General features: G+C 40.5%; 1 protein-coding gene across 21 annotated transcripts in view; it reads right to left on the minus strand.

Annotated features, from left to right (window-relative positions):
• Positions 1 to 22512, minus strand: part of LOC112225077 (leucine-rich repeat flightless-interacting protein 2) — a 79614-nt gene that overhangs the window by 19259 nt on the left and 37843 nt on the right. For 7 of the 21 annotated variants that reach the window (XM_024388689.2, XM_024388681.2, XM_024388678.2 and 4 more), the window contains exons 3-13: positions 13860 to 13877; positions 13526 to 13594; positions 12421 to 12465; positions 10216 to 10266; positions 9881 to 9916; positions 3539 to 3598; positions 3406 to 3447; positions 2901 to 2966; positions 2587 to 2652; positions 581 to 655; positions 244 to 288 (exon numbers count right to left, since the gene is read on the minus strand). The exons of 4 other annotated variants lie outside the window; for them this stretch is intronic. In XM_024388689.2, the coding sequence (XP_024244457.1) occupies positions 244 to 288; positions 581 to 655; positions 2587 to 2652; positions 2901 to 2966; positions 3406 to 3447; positions 3539 to 3598; positions 9881 to 9916; positions 10216 to 10266; positions 12421 to 12465; positions 13526 to 13594; positions 13860 to 13877 (573 nt within the window). Of the gene's footprint in view, positions 1 to 243; positions 289 to 580; positions 656 to 2586; positions 2653 to 2900; positions 2967 to 3405; positions 3448 to 3538; positions 3599 to 9880; positions 9917 to 10215; positions 10267 to 12420; positions 12466 to 12757; positions 12899 to 13525; positions 13595 to 13859; positions 13878 to 22512 lie in introns of those variants that run through there. 10 more of the 21 variants (XM_024388680.2, XM_042306607.1, XM_024388673.2 and 7 more) reach the window with 8 other exon arrangements.

Consider the following 22512-nt stretch of genomic DNA (forward strand, 5'->3'; position numbering starts at 1 on the left):
AAAGTAAATTGTCGCTACTATAAGTGCGATCAGAACTTCTTGATAATTACAGAATGGCTCCTAAAGCCACTGGTTACACTGTGAAACTAAAAAGTACTAGAGTGCTTACTTTAAAGATGATCTTGTGATAAAAACAGTGTCTTTCAGGTGACAACAGGCAGAGCAACACGTGTGTTACAGGTAGCATATGAAGTATCATAATGGGTGGGGTCAAAGGTCACACTAATGAATGGCATCACAAACCCTGTGATGGCGCCGGTAGGAGATCTGGCTGAGTAGCCCGGATGACTAAATGGAGTGTGGGTATAGTAGGGAGGGGGTAAGAATACTTGTCACAACATGTTTTCACACTGTAGTCAGTGCCTGGGTCACAACAATGGTAAGACCATGTGATCTAGCCTGGTCCAAGATCTGTATGTGCCGCCTTGCCAACTACTACGGTAATTGTCACGGCCAACATGTTGGCAAGACCGCAAAAACTGATCTGGGGAGTGCACAGCTCAGGAGAGGTAATATTGCTTTGATACAGGAGTTGAGGTATATGTGTTTGGGTGTGTGCACGTGCATGCCGTGAACAGACCTCGTAGGAAGAAAGCCGTTGCCTAGAAGAGGACAGACCATTGTTGCTGTTAAGGTCAGAGGAAGCATATGATGCCTAAGACGAGGGAAAGAGGGAGGAGGGATTGAAAGAGAAACACAGCAAGAGAGAGGAAACAGAAATGACTAAGAAACCTTAGTTGAAATGTGTTTAGATGTAAAGGCAAATGGCCAATGACAATACCATTCAGTGGAACTCCACACAACACTACAGAATGTACACGGAGTACACAAAACATTAGGAAAACCCTCTTGCACCCAGTTACACCCTCTTCTGCCCTCAGAACAGCCCCAATTCGCCAGGGCATGGACTATATAAGGTGTTGAACGCTTTCGAACAGGGATGCTGGCCCATGTTGACACCAATGCTTCCCAAAGTTGTGTCAAGTTGGCTGGATGTCCTTTGGGTGGTGGACCATTCTTAATACACATGGAAAACTGTTGAATGTGAAAAACCCAGCAGCATTGCAGTTCTTAACACACAAACCGGTGGGCCTGGCACCTACTACCATACCACTGATGGGTTCTGACTTCTAAACTTGAAATATTGTTCATTATCAGGTATCCTATGGAAATGAGAAGGGCCACAGTCGGATTTCAATACCAAAAGTTAAATGGTCATCTGTAGAAGGAATGTATATGGTGGGGTCAATTCATGTTGGATATGAGCCAGGGCCTTGGAATGTACTGAGTAAAGGAAAGGCAATCACATGGTTGTGGTCACTGATAAGGGTGGAGAAATGTGGATTAGTGAGCAATGGGGCGGAAGTCAGGTCAGATTAAGGGAGAAGGAACAATTTATTACCCACATCACTTAACTTCCTGTCTAGAAATAAATATATCATGTTTAGAGGGAAGGAGGAGTTCACCTAAATTGGAGTATGTGTATTTGTGCTGGTGGGAACATATATTTTTCAGCTGTCTGACCCTTTGGGTGAATAAACTTGGTTTGAGCTTTTATAGATGTCCGTCCGTTATTTACCCTGTTATTTAGAACCTAGCACCCCGTTCAAAGACACAAATCTTTTGTCTTGCTCATCCTCTGAATTGCACACTTACAAAATCCATGTCTCAACTATCAAAGCTTAAAAATCCTTATTTAACCTGTCTCCTCCCCTTCATCTACACTGATTGAGGAGGATTTCACTAGTGACATCAATAAGGGATCATAGGTTTCACCTGGATTCACCTGGTCAGTCTGTTGTGGCAAGAGCAGGCGTTCATAATGTTATGTACACTCAGAGTATATCATGAATTCAAGGGGTGTCTGTCCATGACCATTATTTTTGCAGCCATAATTTCACATTCACACAAATTTACAGTCTTTCCAAAGTATCAATGGTGATTCAATTGTTTGTTTTTTTAAATGCTGACTCAAACACACTTCTGACATAAATACATTTGGTATAGATGCTGAACAAGAGAACATATCTCCATTTAAAGATAAAGGCTGCTACTCTAAAGACAGTGTTACAGCAAAATGAGTAAAGAACAACAAAAAAAACAGATGAACTGGAAGGAAAAAAAACACTCAGTGAGAGGTGTCAGACTTTCAGATATCAATGGTTAGTAGACGAGTGAGTATGAAGTAAGATATACAGTACCAGTCAAAAGTTTGGACCTACTCATTCAAGGGTTTCTTTATTTTGATGATTTTCTACATTGTAAAATAATCCCAAGAGTGTGCAAAGCTGTCATCAAGGCAAAGGTGGCTACTTTGAAGAATTTCAAATATATTTTGATTTGTTTAACACTTTTTTGGTTACTACATGATTACATATGTGTTATTTCATATTGTTGATGTCTTCACTATTATTCTACAATGTAGAAAGTAGTAAAAATAAAGAAAAACCCTTGAATGAGTAGGTGTGGCCAAACTTTTGACTGGTACAGTACATATCGCTAAACACATTTGGGGTCAGAATTGGGATCCAGCATTCAGTAGTTAACGCCAAAGTGTTAATGCACAGTCAGTCACACAACACCCACCGGTTGCAGGTCCAGTCTGGAGGAGCGAGAGACCTTGCTAATGCTCTCATCACTGAGTCCGGAGCTCTGAGAGTGGGTGAGGAGAGAGAGAACCCCTGGTGTCTACATCAACATTAAAGCAAAGATGGCTACCAAACAGACCACTTTTTTGCCTCAATTCAAGCCCTTAGAGTTACCTCCGCAAGTTCCGCTTTCAATCTTATACAGATCAATTGATTGAATATAAAAATGGTTCCTTATTAGTAGAATAAAGGCAGTAGGGCTATTGCCAGAACTCCAAAAGAGAGAGGGAGAGAGGAAGAGCGGGAACCCACCGGCTGCAGATCTAGTCTGGACGAGCGAGAGACCCTGCTAGTGCTCTCATCACCGAGTCTGGAGCTCTGAGAGTGGGCGAAGAGGAGAGGGAGATAAAGCCTAATTAACTGCAAGGCACTTAACTACAGCACACCATGCTAAATAGCACCCCTCTGCCTGCAAAAGAATAACCATAACTACCCTCACTGAAGCCAAATTTGAACAAAACGAAACAGTCAAGAAAGTATCTTGGAATAGTTCAATGTGGTCAAGAATGACCTTTGTCAATATAAACAATGGACTGATGGAATAAGGAATACGGAAACAAACAGTATTGAATTGTGTGGTAAGAAAACCACAGTATCCTGAAATTCTCTCAATGCGTACGTACTAAAACACACACATTTCGTCTGAAATCATTTAACTGAAGTCAACTTTAAACATGTCCACTTGAACCTATTGGCATTCATCCATTCACCCTGCTGGACACTAGCCGGGTACTACAGGTTAAAAGGCACTACTAACCCGACTGGATATAGTACTGTACTCATTGTCATAGCCGTTGCTCTGTAAGGGACAGAACACATGCAAATGAGCAACAAAACTGCAATCATTTTTCAATTTGGGCTATTCTTAAAAGGTCACAGTCTTTACATACGTCACGATCTTTGTGTTTGTCTTTGTGTTTCTTCTTTTTCTTGGACTTCTTGTCCTTCTCCTGTGAAAGTGAGGAGGAGCCATGGGAGAGGGGGATTGAGGAGGCGGGTAAAGGTGTGTGTCAGGACACCTTTCGCGCCCATGGGAAAAGAAATCATGGAAACAGTATACGTGGAGCCACACCCACTAATTAGTGACATGTCAAATTAATGTCACAGAAAAAAATACAACACGTGCAAGGCAGGATGGGAGGAAGACACCTTGCATTTGCCTCAGTGTCTAGATTTCCATCCAAATGGCAACAGATTTTAATATGGATATTCTAAAATCCACAAAAAGAAAACATGCACATTTTCCCACAAATGGTGCGTTTCCACAGAACTGACTTGTTGCAGATAAAAATCAGTGTGCGATTTACTTTTTTCGCTTCAATTTTCATGTAGTGAATACAAATCAACTCGACCAATAGTTTTGTCACAAGAACTGTTGCGTTAAATAGCTAAATGTGCCTCCTCTGATCTTGACACGTGCTCTCTAGCCAACAGCTCGCAGATCCAGTGCGGGTAGGCAAGTCTACATGAGATTAGTATGGATAAGAATATTTGTATTTGTCAAACGGCAGTCAAGCATCGATCCATCATGTCACTAGAATAAGACCCTCGATATTTATTGGAAAGGAGCATCTAGATTAGGGTGACGTCCCTGTTTTTGGTGGCCTGTCCCCGGCTGGAGCTGTCCCTGGAAAAGTCCCCATTTTTAACTGTGCGTTAACTTCTTATGGCTGGGGGGCAGTATTGAGTAGCTTGGATTAATAAGGTGCCCAGAATAAACTGCCTGCGACTCAGGCCCAGAAGCTAAGATATGCATATTATTAGTAGACTTTAATAGAAAACACTCAGAAGTTTCTAAAACTGTTTGAATAATGTCTGTGAGTATAACATAACTCATATGGCAGGCAAAAACCTGAGAAAAAAATCCAACCAGGAAGTGGGAAATCTGAGGTTTGTAGGTTAAGTCTTTGCCTATCCAAGATAGTGTAAATTTGGTCTGATTGCACTTCCCAAGGCTTCCACAAGATGTCAACAGTCTTTAGAACCTTGCTTCAGGCTTCTACTGTGAAGGGGGAGCGAATAAGAGCTGTTCGACTAAGGGGTCTGGCAGAATGCCATGAGCTAAATCATGCACGCGGCCGTGAGAGCTGCGTTCCTTCTAATTTCTAAAGACAAAAGGAATTGTCCGGTTGAATCATTTTTGAAGATTTATGTTAAAAACATTCTAAAGATTGATTCTATACATCGTTTGACATGTTTCTACGAACTGTAATATAACTTTTGACTTTGTCTGGACTAAGTGCCTGCGCCTCATGAATATGGATTTGTGAACTAAACGCGCAACCAGAAAGGAGGTATTTGGACATAAATGATGGACTTGATCGAACAAAACCAACATTTATTGTGGAACTGGGATTCCTGGGAGTGCATTCTGATGAAGTTCAAAGGTAAGTGAATATTTATAATGCTATTTTTGACTCCACAACTTGGTAGGTGGCTTGTTTTGGTGCCTGATCGCTGTGCTCAGATTATTGCATGGTGTGCTTTTTCCGTAAACCTTTTTTAAAATCTGACACAGCAGTTGCATTAAGGAGAAGTAGATCTTTAATTCCATGTATAACACTTGCATCTTTTATCAATGTTTATTATGAGTATTTCTGTAAATTGATGTGGCTCTCTGGAAGCAAAACATTACTGAACATAACACGCCAATGTAAACTGAGATTTTTGGATATAAATATTAGAGGTTGGCCGATTAATTAGGGCCGATTTCAAGTTTTCATAACAATCGGAAATCGGTATTTTTGGACACCGATTTGGCCGATTTTTTTTACACCTTTATTTAATTAGGCAAGTCAGTTAAGAACACATTCTCATTTTCAATGACAGCCTAGGAACGGTGGGTTAACTGCCTTGTTCAGGGGCAGAACGACAGATTTTTACCTTCTCAGCTCAGGGATTCAATCTTGCAACCTTACGGTTAACTAGTCCAACGCTCTAACCACCTGCCTCATTGCACTCCACGAGGAGCCTGCCTGTTACGAGAATGCAGTAAGAAGTCAAGGTAAGTTGCTAGCTAGCATTAAACTTATCTTACAAAAAACAATCAATCATAATCACTAGTTAACTACACATAACCATAAATGCCTTTCTTACAGTCAATACACAACTATATATTTTTAAACCTGCATATTTAGTTAATATTGCCTGCTAACATGAATTTCTTTGTGCCACTTCCTAGCAACAGAGTCAGGGTAAATGCAGCAGTTTGGGAGGCCTGGCTCGTTGCAAACTAATTTGCCAGAATTTTACATAATTATGACATAACATTGAAGGTTGTGCAATGTAACAGGAATATTTAGACTTATGGATGCAACCCGTTAGATAAAATACAGTAGGTTCCGTATATCACTGAAAGAATAAATGTTTTGTTTTCGAGATGATAGTTTCCGGATTCGACCATATTAATGACCTAAGGCTCGTAGAGCGTTGGACTAGTTAACTGTAAGGTTGCAAGATTGAATCCCCAAGCTGACAAGGTAAAAATCTGTCATTCTGCCCCTGAACAAGGTAGTTAACCCACCGTTCCTAGGCCGTCATTGAAAATAAGAACGTGTTCTTAACTGACTTGCCTAGTTAAATAAAGGATAAATAAATTTGTAAAAAAAAATCTTTAAAAAATTGGCCAAATTGGTGTCCAAAAATACCGATTTCCGATTGTTATGAAAACTTGAAATCAGCCCTAATTAATCGCCATTCCAATTAAATCGGTCGACCTTTAGTGGTCATATGCTTACCTGGTAGTAATGGACCAGTCGAGAGAGTGTTCTCCCAAATTAATGATATATGGACAGCAGCAAGAAATAGGTTCACTGTTCCTACCATCAAGGCCATGCTTATTGTGAAGACAAACTTTAACCTCACCTGCCAGGAGTTCATGGAGAAGCTGGCCAAAGACAGAACAATTTTGAAGAAAATGCATTCTTCTGAGAAATATACAGATTAGGTTGGTATAAGTATATTATGTAGTTACCAATCTCATCAGCATCTTATGTCTGTATTATGTTAAGTATTTCACATATACCATTGTCTGTTTTTTCAATTTTGCTCATGTTCTCTTCTGCTCTTAGTCTACCCAGACTACCAGGACCACTGAATGGCTGTTCGGACAGTTCTGTCTTGTCTGTAGTGTTTCTGTAGTATAGTTGTTTTCTCTGTTTCACAATGTGCCTGTTAGACTAAATACATGAAACCGGAATTATCCCCCTTTTTAATTTCATAGATAATAACATTGGATATTTTAATGATATATTGACCGCCGAACTGGAAATGTCCCCGGTTTTAATTTCAGAAATCTGGTCACCTTAATCTAGATCACCGTGCACTTTCACCACCCTGTCAAGTTCATCATAATTAATTTAATCTGTAGCCTAATGAACTGCATTAGTTTCCAGAGTTGTAGTGGGAGGATTATACACTATGTGACTATTGCCATGTCTCGCATAATACATTTTCAGGATACAAAAAGATTGTTGAGAGAACAAATGATCTGTCAGCATTTATAAAACTTCCTGTTTCCATCACAGTTGCCATGATTTTTATACAGCATAAAAACTGTGGATGGATTCCCATCACCACCAAACTGATAAAGACACACATTACTTTCTTGTTTGGGTCAAACATGCAAACCATTGCAGCATTCAAGAAAACCCCAAACTCGCAACCTTTTTCGGTTTTAAAAACTTGCGTCTCCCTTTAAGGACTTATTTCTCATTTAACTACAGTTCTTTAACACTACGGTATTTTCCATGATTACTCACCATAAAACATTTCTCTATGAGAACTCAGACAACAGTGCCTAAAATAGTTCTGAGGCGGTGTCTAAGTCCCAAATGGCACCCGATTCGCTATATAGTGCACTACTTTTGAACAGATCCCTATGGGCCCTGGTCAAAAGTAGTCACTATAAAAGGAATAGGGTGCCATTTATGATGCAACTTGTGTTTGTTTTGGAACAGACAGTTGGCAGTCAGGCTAGCCAGCTCTATAAGTCGATTTACTCCATGGCACTAGCCAGGGACAAACATAGTTGTCCACTGAAAAAATTAACCATACTAACACCCAAGATGACGCTGTAATATAACCAAACAAGCTAATTATGGTTTGATTAAATAAACATGTAAGACAAGTGCTTGTTTAGGGTTATTAAGCATTGAAGCACCTGCCTCAGGAGGGGCAATCATTAGTGGTTCAGATGGGTAGTTCGAGCCCTGAATGCTGATTGGCTGACAGCCGTGGTATATCAGACCGTATACCACGGATATGACAAAAGTTATTTTTACTGCTCTAATTACATTGGTAACCAGTTTATAATAGCATTAAGGTACCTTGGGGGTTTGTGGTATATGGCCAATATACCACATCCCTCAGGCCTTATTGTTAAATATAACATTCAACTCAACTTTAGAACACAAACGTCAAATAGTCAGGCTTTGTGTCACACAGCCATGTCAACATTCTCCAGAGTACACACCATGTCTGAACAACACGCTACAATAAGTCGTCTATGCTAACGTTTGTGACATACACAGACACAGTTAGAGCACACAGTTAGAGCACTGATTATGCTTTTGGGTCCTACTGTGTCTCTAACTGACAATGAATGGGCGACATAAACCTAAATAGAAACTGATAATTCTGCACTACTTCAGTATTACTTACGAAAACTTGTTACACTAAGGTTTTTATTTTGTTAGGATTATTTTGCTCTTACTGTAGTACTGTAGGCCACTCCCGGCCGGTCACATTGTACAGCGCCTGAGTGGTGCAACGGTCTAAAACAGCTGTGTTCCTACAGATGCTGGTTCAATACCTGTGCCGGCCTCGACTGGGAGACCCATGAGATTACCTTAGGTTTCTCCCCCTCTACAAACAGAAATAAATTATAAATAACCAACTGGCCTTATTTACAAATTAGTAACAATGTCTCACACCATGTTCAAGAATGGTATTTTACCTCACTCATTTTACGTTATTTGAAAACAATAGTCTCCAAAATATTTAAGGGGCATTGCACGAATAATGGCGCTGACTAGGGAAACGTTCCCGCTGTTCTGTTCTTAGTGCCAGTCTGCACGTTCAAACTAAGACAATGTAACTAATAATGGCATCTTTATGCTTTCATTAATAAAATAATGATTAAAAAAAACTTTCAAAATGCCGATGTGTATTTAGTTATGGATCCATAACGAATTACCATGGTAATAAATATCACTGAATTACAGAATTATCCTTTATTTGTAATTATTGCCGGAGAGTCATGTCATATTATTCCATATACTGTAGGCCTATCATAGGCAACATGAGTCTCACTAGTGTTGAGCAATGTGCTGTTAAAAGTGGTGTAGGTCTTATTTAAAGAGTATATTGAAGTTAGAAGCAACAGGATTTGAAGGAAAAGCCTAAAACTATTTTAGCACTGTTTCCCACTGCTCTGAGACAAGCTTTGGGGACTGGTCTTGATCAATCAATGATATTTTTATCTTCACTGAATCTTCGTTTGGGTATTGGTTAGACTACAATTATACAATTAGGGTGTTGAAATGTTATGCTCTTAGTGTAACCTTTATTTAACTAGGCAAGTCGGTTAAGAACAAAATCTTATTTTCAAGGACAGCCTACTCCTTCCTCCCCGTCGTGGAATTGAACCCCGGTCTCCCGTGTGTCAGCATTCACTAGTACAGCCACTATTGAAGGCTATCAAATACTTCTCAAAGATGCCCTCTGGTGGTCAAACTAGCACTAACAAGCATTAATGGTACCAGTGGTTCACATTTAAATAACGTACCATAGAATTCTGAAAGACCATGCAAGCTGCACCGCAGTAACGCTGCATCTTTAAAGGACTGTAGGTTAACAATGCATTGCAATCTTCCCAACACACATTAAACCACGATTAGTAACTTTCACATCTGCAGTTAATCAAACTGATGAGTTAACAACGTAAATACTGAACCAACATCTACCAAATAATTTGTAGGCTTTCCTGTGAAACTATTCTGCTGTCGCTAAGGGACAAAATTATATGGTTGGTGCGTGATCCTGGTATGCTTAATTTTCTCAAAAAAGAGGACTGACATGTTTTGGTACTTCATCGTTGCCTTGTTCTGAAGAGTTTAAATGGTAAACTAACAACTACATGTTGTTACTAAAAACTGACATAAAGACCATTATGGGATGCAGTAGGGTTAGATGACCACTCCAGGTTAATCTCACAGCAGGTTAAGTCTTACCCCTCTTCCGTAGGCCCCTATTGCATCAAGATCCGACTGCTCAAAGACATAAGAGCATCATCACCAAGTGTTTATGTACCAAGTGATGGTTGTACTTGTTACCCCTTCTGAGCAGCTATGGAAACACACATGCTTACCTCTTTATGCAAGTTGGTAGAAATTGCCCTAACCACTGGTTTTACTGTCCCTAATGGTTTCAGTTAGGATTTGTAACTGGAAAATCTGATCCAAGACCTGTGTTTAGGGGCAACTTCTACCTCAGCCTCTTTACCAATAGTCAGAAATTCTGCAATTGAATTGAAAACAAAAGATGTCAGCGTTAGAGTGATACTGACCCTCACACTGCCTCGGCTGCCCACAGACATCCGCTCATCATCGTCTGAGATCTGTGTGGGAAACAAAACAATTAAGTAGATGTTCTTCGATTGTCCAGTACAACATCTGTACTTGGGAAAAGATTCAATATGTGGTTTCACAGTCAAATTAACAAACAAAAATTCCAATTAATTTTTTGATACAATGAGGAAACTTGAATTTCAATTTACTCCATGAATTGAAATGTAATTTCACCCCAACCCTGGTGTTTAACATGGTTCACTGAAACACCGCAGAAATGAAATCTCTCCCCTCCGTCTGTAAATGACTTGACTGTGACCTCTTTCTCTGTGCTCCCCAGACTGGCTGTACAAACCAGATTATGTGCCTGAGAACACAGCACAATGGCCCAGGGCAGTGGAGTCAGAGTGGGCCACACTGAATGACAGTGTGTGAATTATTGGCACCCTTAGCAAAAATGATAATTACTATACTGAGCTATATTGTATGCTCAAAAAGATTGGGAAATGATACTATTTTATAATACAATTGCTCAGGTAAAGAGATGTTTGAGGAGATTCTCCGGTACTTTCGTATACTTTTTAGCCAGTAGTTCTGAAAGTAGCGCTCACGAGCCAAAAGTGGTCCCCGAAAAGTGTGTACCCACATCACATGTGCAGATATGTGCACCACGTCATTGCTCTTTATTTCGCTCTGCTCTGGGTATATGATGTGCCTCTTGCTAGATGTCACTCAAATGGCGAAGGGCTGAACCTCATTGGCTAGAACTTGAATTGCTAGGGGGCTGGCACACGCGAGGTAAAAAGCACTGCACAGTTTCATGAAAAACAGTCGCTTTCAAACTAGGGATTTTGTGGCTAATTGAGATGCAGAATTACTGTATTATGAACCTCACAATGACACATTCAGCCCAAAACGTGAGGTTTGAAAAACACTTAGTCGCCGCTAAAGTTCCAATTCATGTCTTTAACAAGTAATATTTTTTTTATCATCTCAAAAAAGGTAGGGGTTAAAATTATTGACACCTCTGTTTTCAATACTTCACCTTAAGGATAACGACACTGAGCCTCTTTCTAAAAAGTTTGAGTTGGATAACATATTGGGAGGGATTTTAGACCATTCCTCCATACAGAATCCTTCTAGATCCTTTGTCTGCACTTATGGACTGCCCTCCTCAATTCAAACCACAGGTTTTCAATGGGTTTCTATTTTCAGGTAATCTGACCAAAGCACCAGGTCCAATCCAAGTGCCAATGCTATTTAGGAAACACCAGCGTTGGCTTTGGCATCAAAATGAGAATACATGAGCAGAAAATAATCCCGTAAAACATGGTGGTGATTATTTGATGTTATGCGCCTATTTTGCTTACACTGGTCCCGGGGCCCTTGTTAAGGTCAATGGCATCATGAACTTTACCCAGCACCAGGACATTTTAGGCACAAACCCGATTGAAACTTGGTGGATCTTCCCGCAAGAAAATAACCCCAAACACACCCACAAATGAATTGTTAATTGGTCATAAAATCAACAATTTGTAATGGCCATCTCAGTATCCAGACCAGAAACCCATTGAATTGAAGAGAGCAGTTCATAGGAACAGACAAAGGATATCAAGGATCTGGAAGGATTCTGTATATAGGAATGGTCCCAATGTGTTCTCCAACTCATAAGACATTTTAGAAAATGGCTCAGTGCCGTTATCCTACCAAGGTAAGGTATTGAAAACAGGGGTGTCAACAATTTGAACCCTTATCTGTTAGAGAAAAACAGTATTACTTGTTAAACATTTATTTCTCTGAGAAAATGTATTAGTATAAAATTATTTCCCCCAATATAACTCAGTATTTGAATTATTTATTTTATACAGTAATTTTTGCTCATCTATATCAAGGGTGTCAATAATTTCAGACCTCACCGTTTATCCCAACAAGCATACTATATGATATAAGTCAAAATATTGCCGATCAACCCATACTAAATAGTATCCTAGTATGGATTGGATATTGGACCTTGGAGTGTATTGACTGATAGGAAACAAATATCATCGTCACTTGAACAAAAGCCAGCTGACATTGTGACTCTCCAGCACCTGAGTTCCCAAGGTATCAAGTCACGGTTCAAAGAAATGAAAGTTGCTTTTGTCAGATGGAGACGGGAAGTTGCAAAGAGAGAAGGTGGATGATAGGAGGAGAGGAATACACACCGAAGTATGTCTCTGTGTGGGGCGTGAGTACCTCTCACTGTCCTCCTGGAGGAATGAAAAAGGAAAATAGGACAGGTAGAGGTCAAGGTTCAAATGACAGGAGAAGGATGAAACACTTAGGACAATGTCAACATTGATGTTCATAAAGGCACATTCGAGAGGGGTTTCAGCAAGCACCCAAACAAATTCAAACTCGCAACAAGGGCACACTTACGTGCAAAAACTCACACACCATTATTCCAAAGGAGGACTTCTAGCATGTATGCACACTTTTTCCAATTCAACTGTGGCTATTAAACTGAGGAGAATTGAAAGTGAAGGGTAATTGCCTGCTAACCTTTGAAAGTGAACAATTCTCAATGGTCAAGTGCACTGCATTCATTCCCTAAGCAGCCATGCCTGCAGTTCATCACATCACTGTGGCCATGGATACTGATCCTGTCACCCAACCACTCAAGCAGACATGGTTACACAGACAGGACAGAGATTCGTTCCTGTCCTGCAACTGTAGCTTTCATCACATGCTGTGGTTGGTTACTCGTTATTGTTTCCCATTACCTTCACATAATTCAGCATTTGTCTTTTAAAAACACAATATGACAGGAGAGACATATGTCACACAGTGTCCAGTCTGAACCATCCAGGAAAACTGCAAGAATAAGACCGTCGCTTGGCAGTCAAGGGGATCATCAAAACCCAGGCAGTCTACACGAAAAGGGATAGGACATGCAGATCCAAAACCCATTCAACATGCACATCATTTCTGTGGATTATCATTAGATGTGCGGCCTTATAAATCAACAATCCGCTCTAACCTGTAAGCTAAAGTTATATTGCACACAAAAGGCTCTAAAAAAAAAGAAAAGCAAATGCCATATAGGTTTAAGAGGAAAGCCCTTTTTTAAATCTCAGCTATTCCCCATGGCTAAGAACATTCACAACATACCGCTGCCTCTCTGGCATTATTAACAGCTTTGAAGACTGAAAGAGAGTGAATTACTTTCATGCATTATTCAAAACAAGCTATTATTCCACAACTGTTAGTGCAGCTAATTCATTAACAACGCTTAGTTTGTCAAAGATTAATTCTTGTTATTGACTGTACCATCCATTGCTCGATGTGTCCCCATTCGCTGTCTACTTTGTCTGATTTGTTGTCCAAGCCGTAATATTTCTGAGGAAAGAGCGTGTGAGGAGAGGAAGGAAGGGTGGAAACTCACAGCTCATCGAATAATCATTATTATCTAGCTATATGTACTATGTAGTCTAAACCATGGTGATTTTATATTTGCATAGACATTACTGTAACAAATAACTAACATTTATACCGGGATGCATGTCTAAATTGAAGAAAAAAAACAGAAAATGATTCTTTACTACTGACAAGATGATAATGAAAGTTGAAAAACAGTACAGAAAATGTGGGACAAGAATCCTACCTTCTGAACCTGATAGATCTATAAATTAACACCACAGGAGGAGCAGCCAGGGCAATGGAGGAGAGGAACCAGGAATCAGGGACAGAAAGGGAAAGAATACAAGAAAACAGAGTGACATTGAGGAAAGAGAGAGATAAAACATGATAGACCACCGCAAAGATGGCGAGAGAGAATATAAAGCTGTATACGGTATGTATGTAAAGCTACATAGAAAACGAGAGAACAGTACAATAATTAGGGTGGTGTCCACACAGAGGCAGATTATTACTTATGACAGGGACTTGGCTGTGGAATGTGCCATGGACATAGCGTGGCAGGCCAACAGTAACCGACCCCAGGAACGTCTCAAGAGTTCCCCTGATGGTCTCGGGAGGGACCATGTGATTGGAGTCACCAGGGTAAGCATGATTCTTTCCGACCGTGGCTCCTTAAGGTTAGTGACAGCCTGTTGGCATCTTAACAGTAGCATGACCCGTGTCACCTGGCACACGAGGCAATCAGCCAAAATACTGTACACTTTTCTCAAGTCACGTTTTGACAAGATCCAAAACATGGCCTGTTTCTTTCTAGGAGGGGATGTTCCTCAGCGACAGTGTCAACACATTCTATGATTCACCAATATTGCCTTACTTTTAAACTCAATTACATTTGAAGAGATCCTAAAAAACGACATGCATTTCAGTCAGTGCTGCTGTACAAATAGGTAGGAGACAAAACCCCAGTAAATAGACTTATAGCCAGATATCCTAAAGAACGAAAGGGTACACTACGACACTAGCTAGATCAACAGTGGTTCCTCCTTTAAAAGTTGTGTCATACTGCAGCACACCTTGCGGGCTGCTGCAGCACTCTATGGCACGCTATTCGATTGTCTGCCATTTTTTAACATTAATGTACTAGTTTGACCACCAGAGGTTAACTTTGAGAAGCATTTGATAGACTCCCATATTGGCTTTACTAGAGAGTTTAAAACCTTGGTACATGGGATTGATTAAGAAATTTGGCTTAATTAATTTGATTAATATTATGGTGTTTCTATTCGAGAAAAACTAAAAATGAAACCCTCCGGGTTTCCGTTAGGATGGTTTGGAAAATATGGCGCTGTACAGCGTGACGGTCAGTAGGCAACAGCATAAGAGGATTAGAGGATTTTAAATTAAATATCTAAACGGGCATAACATTTCCACACTAATTGTAGCGTAACCAACACTCACTTCGCCTATGGTAGGTCCACAGTATATCTAAAAACATTTTTTTTTCAATGAAGTGACTCTCCGCCAATAATTACATTTAGAGGATTGTAGGATTCTAAATTAATATCTAAGGGGCATTTTCCGTTAGGATCTGTGAGAATATTTAAAAGAGTATTTTTTATCTAATTCTAAATTAAATAATAATAATAGATATTTTGGATATTCTGTTTTCATTTAACCTAGAGTGAGCGATAAAAAGGCAATTCTTGAACATAGACTGCGACAGTCTCACTAATTTGTAAATAAAGTCAGTTTGTTATTTAGATCTATTTATTTCTGGAGAAACCTAACTTGATGATTTAGCAGATATCACTTGCTTATACTCAGTCAACACATATCTTAAGAATATAATGGAAAATAATTCCATGCTCGTCTCACAGCAGCATTTAAACGGTGCTGAAATAGACATCCACAGCGGGAAGGCTATATATACACACAACGATATTTTGGAGATTATTTACTTTTCAAAAACACGACAGTGTTGTAATCTGAATAAAAAAGGCCAAAATAATATTTATAAAGGCCAAAATATAGCCCTGCTAATAGCCATAATGACACTGTACAACGTGACGTGTGTTTGAAAGCGTATTTCAGTAAGCAACAATTTGTTTGCCTTAATTAGACAACTTTGTTCCAATATTTCTCTAATTCAGAGATATTTGTTCCCATAGTAATTTGTTATGGATCCATAACTAAATCAACAACTGCATTTTGAAAGAGTATTTTTATCATTATTTTATTAATGAATGCATAAAGATGCTGATGAAGAAATATAGTACTGTACAGTATATGCTGTTACATTTAGATAATAAAGCATTTTGAAGATAAGCCACCTGCGTTTGTTTATTAGGCTACTGTGCAGTCAGACAAGTAAACATGGGAAAGTGCCTAATTCCTTACATTAAGGATGAGCAGATCATGTCCAGACTTTCTTGGTGACCTCAAGAACCTTCAATAATGGCTGTACTAGTGAATGCGGGCACGCGGGAGACCGGGGTTCAATTCCCCGACAGGGAGGAAGGAGTAGGCTGTCCTTGTAAATAAGATTTTGTTCTTAACTGACTTGCCTAGTTAAATAAAGGTTACACTAAGAGCATTACATTTCTTCACCCTAATTTTCTAATTCTAGTCTAAACAATACCCAAACAGAGATTCAGTGAAAATAAAAGCTAACTCCAACTCAGCCTTCATCCATGTTACGAAGGTGGATATTGATCCCGCACTTGTCACTAACTCAATCCAAGCTAGTAACTGCGTGTAAGAACAGTTATCCTGCAAATTCAGGCTATGAGAAAAAAGCTATTAGACGGGCCGTCTTCATTTCATTTTTTGATGAAAAACGTTCCCGTTTTAAACAAGATATTTTGTCATGAAAAGATGCTCGACTATGCATATAATTGACAGCTTTGTAAAGAAGACACTGACGTTTCCAAAACTGCAAAGATATTGTCTGTGAGTGCCACAGAACTGATGTTACAGGCGAAACCCAGATAAAAATCCAACCAGGAAGTGCCGCATTTTTTGAAACCGCCTCATGCCAATGACTCCTTATATGCTGTGAATGAGCTACGAATGAGCTTACGTTTTCCACGTGTTCCCCAAGGTGTCTACAGCATTGTGACGTCTTTTTAGGCATTTCCATTGAAGAATGGCTGTAAGGGACCATATATAGCATGTGGTCACATGGTGTCTCACGCAGAAAATCTTGCGTAAAATACTGAGGTAGCCATTTTTCCAATCGCTTCTTATGAGAAACCAATTGCCTCGACGGATATATTATTGAATATATATGTTAAAAACACCTTGAGGATGGATCCTAAACAACGTTTGCCGTGTTTTTGTCGATATTATGGAGCAAATTTTGAAAAAAAAGTTTGCCGTTATATAGTTGTAGCATTTTCCAGTCGATTTCTCAGCCATGCATGATGAAGAAACGGTAGCTATTTCGCAAACAAAAAAAATATTTCTGGAAAAAAGGAACATTTGCTATCTAACTGGGAGTCTCCTGAGTGAAAGCATCCGAAGTTCTTCAAAGGTAAATTATTTAATTTGGTTGCTTTTCTTATTTTCGTGAAAATATTGCCTGCTGCCAGCAGAGCTAGCATAGCATTATGCCATGATAAACTTACACAAATGCTTGTCTAGCGTTGGCTGTAACGCATATTTTGAAAATCTGAGATGACAGTGTTGTTAACAAAAGGCTAAGCTTGTGTTTGAATATATTTATTTCATTTGCGATTTTCATGAATAGGAAAAGTTTCTAGGGGTATTTATGTCCGCCGCGTTATGCTAATGCGTTTGTGGCTATGATTACGGTTTGCTCGTCGCAAGGTTTTACTGCACGTAAAGTTAAATGAATCCTGACATAAAATTTGTAGTGTGACAAGTCTTTCATTATTACTGAATTAACATAAAATAACATGAACTATTCTACAGATGAAGGGATGATAATGCAGTCTTTGTGAGAGGGGGGGAATCTGATTTAATTGCTCCTCAACACACCGCCCAGAGACTTCTTTCAGGATAGTGGAGTAGAGTTAACAGGTTAGAGCTGAAGTATTCGTTGCCATAGAAATTGGCCTGGCTAGAAGGTGAGCCACCTTTATGTCAACGGTTATCCCAAGTTGAACTCAGAACTGACCAAAGTTAGGTCCTCATACCCGCTATGTAGTATACCCCTCTGAACATCTTAAGCATTGTGATATTTATAGTTTATACATAGACAAAAACAGTTCTCACTCAGAACGGCACTAGCCATCTTCATTAGCAGGTACATGCAGTTAAAAAAACTATTCTAATAGACCTGAATTGGGGAAACTACAGCGTTAAATGGTCCAAAACAGACCCCAAAGACAAAGTTGGAGACCAAACCTTCCCACGACACTATGAGATGAAATCACTTCATACAAGCTTAGAAATGTATTTATCATGAAATGCATTAGTTATTGCACTCACCAAGCGAAGTTTGATTAACTCCCTATGAGTGGTTCCTTAAAGTATTTGAAATGATATGATCTGGTCTCGGTGGAGGTCCACTTGAGCAAACAAGCTAACTCTTTCCGATTTTATTGAACAACATGTTACACTGTTTTATATGCTGTACCTTTGAGCTCAGTCTAGAAGCTGTGGTCGCTGAGACAAAATCGCTCTACGAGCTATGTGAAAAATGTGCCACCTCTTCTATACTGTCCCCCAATCCCCAACCAACAATGCTTTTCCTGGTTTTAAAAGACACCCTACCCCTCCAGTTTCACTGGCCTGTCAGTGGGCCACTAATCCAGATTTAACAGCACTCTCTCGCTTTCAGCCCTGCAGTACATGCTTTAGCTGGTGTGCGATTCTCAGTTCTACAGATCCATCATCAGTTGGGCTGACCCTTTCACCCACTGTTAATCTTCATTCATTAACTAGAAGTACTGTTCAGACGACGCCCTACCACTTCTTGACCCCACAAGTCCATCAGTCTCAATTAATGTTTTTTCTGCCTGACGTCTATGTCCGTGCTTGCGCCATTGGTCTGGCCAAAAGATCTTGCCCCAACCTTGGCAAAGTCCCCCCACAGCAGATTTACTGACCCTTTGTCATGGTTAATGCCTGAGACCTGTCGGAAAAGCACTTATTGTTAGAGTTAAGCTTTGTGTCAGCATTTCTCTTTCGAAGTTGATCACCTTCAAGGACCTGAGAGCTGAACAAATGCGTTTGCCATTTCATCTCCAAAATACCACACAGGAACATGTGTACTTACAGTACCATAAACATATGTCCCATTGCCACAGGTATGCCACCTTTTATGATAAAAGCATTATGAAACAAAGGTGATACTAGAACCTCTTCTTCCAGGCTTTGGCAGCTGAGCTCTCTTTGACCTCAGAGCAAAAGATACCTAGCTTCTACCAACAAAGGAAACGTGACAAGCTTTTCGGCTCAGCGTCTGTGAGGCACGTTGGAGTCAGCATTCTGGAAAAGTTGTTCTGAGAACCAGCGTGCTTAAAGTGCCTCACAGCAACATGTCAATCAAGAATACAGATTTTTCTGGCGATTTCATTTACAGAAATTGTTTGGGATTTAAGAAGATTTCAAAGCAGAGATTGCAAATTAAGGTAAAACTTCATATCCAGGTCCGACCAAAGTATTTGATAAATGGTCAAGAACGAAAAGCATCACTATTTATTTTTCAAGTGTAAATAAACACGTAAACAGTTACCTTGCCTCGTTCAGTGCAAGACCATTCATCAGATGAGTTACAGTTACACAATCAGCTTAGGTACTGTACCTCCCGCTTCCCGTCCCAACTAGCTTCAAACATACTGGCTCACCTTTCTATTTGGAGGGGTCCCCGGACGCCCTTTAAGGGCAGCCCGAAACCCCCTCCCCGCCAACCACCGCCCGGCCGTCCTGCTGCGGTCACGATGCAAACTTAAGGTGTTCCATACAGATGTCGCCAATGACGATAGCCTGCCATGCAGACGGGATCAAGGAGGTTAAAAGTTCCCAGTTCAGAGGCTCAGGCGTTGCTACAAAGACAACCTGATGATTTAGGTTAGCTCTACTGTAGATATACAGCTACCAATCCACTCTTTTGGCTTGAGTGTTTCTACAATTTAAGAGGATATCTCCTAAAGTTATCATCCGGACAGTAGTGGAAAGCATAGTAGTGCTGTCCAGACATAACATCATTGGAGCGGTATAAACTAACCACTGTTCGTCAACAAGAGGCTTCACTAAGGAGGACAGCCCGCTAAGCTACTTTGGGACTTGGCTTGAGGGTTTAAGCCACGCACACACATACACATACACACACACCAAACACACCTCCTGACCAGACTAATCTGAACACTGACTGTTAATCCGGTGAGTATGACAGGAGGGGGTGTGCCTGCTCATGCAAGTCTACCATAACACAGGGATGGTGCAATGTTTGCTCAACCACATGTTTTAAATGTGTGAGCATATGGCATGTGTCTCTCATTGCTGGCAAATTTCACATCTAAAATGGGACAAATGATAAACTCACATCATAGTGCACTAAACAACTAAAGTACTATCACAGTGATCATTCTGTACATTAAGGCAAAAACATATGGTTTCTTAGAGAAGGGTAGCAATGTTGGAGTAAGAATGAGCAGTGACTGTAAAGCTTTCTGTAGGATTATTGTGGTCTAAGAATAGTGACCCAAGAAAGGTGAGGCTCCCTTAGGTAGGGATCAGAGGTGCTAAACCACAGCAAGACACATTCACCATGTAACACATCAGAACAAAAACGTAAAATTCTAGAGACTTGAGCCTCTATCGGCAGAGTCAAACCAAATGGTGATTTAATGAACCTAAAAGGTGCTTGAGTCTGCAGAACCAAGAGGGAGGCAAAGCTAGCAGGGAGCATGTATCATTATGCAATGCTAAAGTCCCTCTCAGGTAATACGTCACTCTGATTTACATAACTTTAATGAACTGAAGATTACCCAATATTTTCGAATAGGAAATGTCCAATTCATCTATTGAATTTTGGCTGAAATGGAATTTACCCCAGCCCTGCTTGATGGAGTACTTACTGAGACTGAGGGATTTACAATCTCCTATGGTCCAATCAGAGCCATTACTTAATCTCACAGCTGGAAACTAACCTAGACACTGCTAATACAAATCTCAGCCAATAAAAAAAACTATCCAAATATAACAGCTGAACACAATGTAAACATCTATTGGACCAAAGCAACATGCTTTATAGTTCCGTTACATTAAGAAATAGTACACATTCACTGATGCGTCCTTGGTCATATGACAACTGAACAAGAGCGTCAATTACCGATGCTATTTGGTGAGTTCAACCCTATTACAGGGGCTGAGTACACTGGCTTACTGGTGCTCTTTCATGCCGTCCCTAGGAGGGGTGCGTCACTTGAGTGGGTTGAGTCACTGATGTGATCTTCCTGTCTGGGTTGGCGCCCCCCCTTGGGTTGTGCCGTGGCGGAGATCTTTGTGGGCTATACTCGGCATTGTATCAGGATGGTAAGTTGGTGGTTGAAGATATCCCTCTAGTGGTGTGGGGGCTGTGCTTTGGCAAAGTGGGTGGGGTTATATCCTTCCTGTTTGGCCCTGTCCGGGGGTATCATCGCATGGGGCCACAGTGTCTCCTGACCCCTCCTGTCTCAGCCTCCAGTATTTATGCTGCAGTAGTTTGTGTCGGGGGGCTAGGGTCCGCTTGTCATATCTGGAGTACTTCTCTTGTCTTATCCGGTGTCCTGTGTGAATTTAAGTATGCGCTCTCTAATTCTCTCTTTCTTTCTCTCTCTCTGGCAGGAGCTGAACCCTAGGACCATGCCTCGGCCAACAGCTCCACCCCCCCCGCAGCTATTCGCTCAAGCCTCTCCAGGTTCTCCTTTACCCAAATAGCAGATGTTCTGAAAGAGTTGCAAAACCTGGACCCGTACAAATCAGCTGGGCTTGACAATCTGGAGCCTCTATTTCTGAAACTATCCGCCGCCATTGTCGCAATCCCTATTACCAGCCTGTTCAACCTCTCTTTCATATCGTCTGAGATCCCCAAGGATTTGAAAGCTGCCGCAGTCATCCCCCTCTTCAAAAGGGGGAGACACCCTGGACCCAAACTGTTACAGACCTACAGTGCCTTGCGAAAGTATTCGGCCCCCTTGAACTTTGCGACCTTTTGCCACATTTCAGGCTTCAAACATAAAGATATAAAACTGTATTTTTTTGTGAAGAATCAACAACAAGTGGGACACAATTATGAAGTGGAACGACATTTATTGGATATTTCAAACTTTTTTAACAAATCAAAAACTGAAAAATTGGGCGTGCAAAATTATTCAGCCCCTTTACTTTCAGTGCAGCAAACTCTCTCCAGAAGTTCAGTGAGGATCTCTGAATGATCCAATGTTGACCTAAATGACTAATGACAATAAATACAATCCACCTGTGTGTAATCAAGTCTCCGTATAAATGCACCTGCACTGTGATTGTCTCAGAGGTCCGTTAAAAGCGCAGAGAGCATCATGAAGAACAAGGAACACACCAGGCAGGTCTGAGATACTGTTGTGAAGAAGTTTAAAGCCGGATTTGGATACAAAAAGATTTCCCAAGTTTTAAACATCCCAAGGAGCACTGTGCAAGCGATAATATTGAAATGGAAGGAGTATCAGACCACTGCAAATCTACCAAGACCTGGCCGTCCCTCTAAACTTTCAGCTCATACAAGGAGAAGACTGATCAGAGATGCAGCCAAGAGGCCCATGATCACTCTGGATGAACTGCAGAGATCTACAGCTGAGGTGGGAGACTCTGTCCATAGGACAACAATCAGTCGTATATTGCACAAATCTGGCCTTTATGGAAGAGTGGCAAGAAGAAAGCCATTTCTTAAAGATATCCATAAAAAGTGTTGT

This window comes from Oncorhynchus tshawytscha, linkage group LG26 (assembly GCF_018296145.1).
Source record: "Oncorhynchus tshawytscha isolate Ot180627B linkage group LG26, Otsh_v2.0, whole genome shotgun sequence".
Classification (NCBI taxonomy): Eukaryota; Metazoa; Chordata; class Actinopteri; order Salmoniformes; family Salmonidae; genus Oncorhynchus; species Oncorhynchus tshawytscha.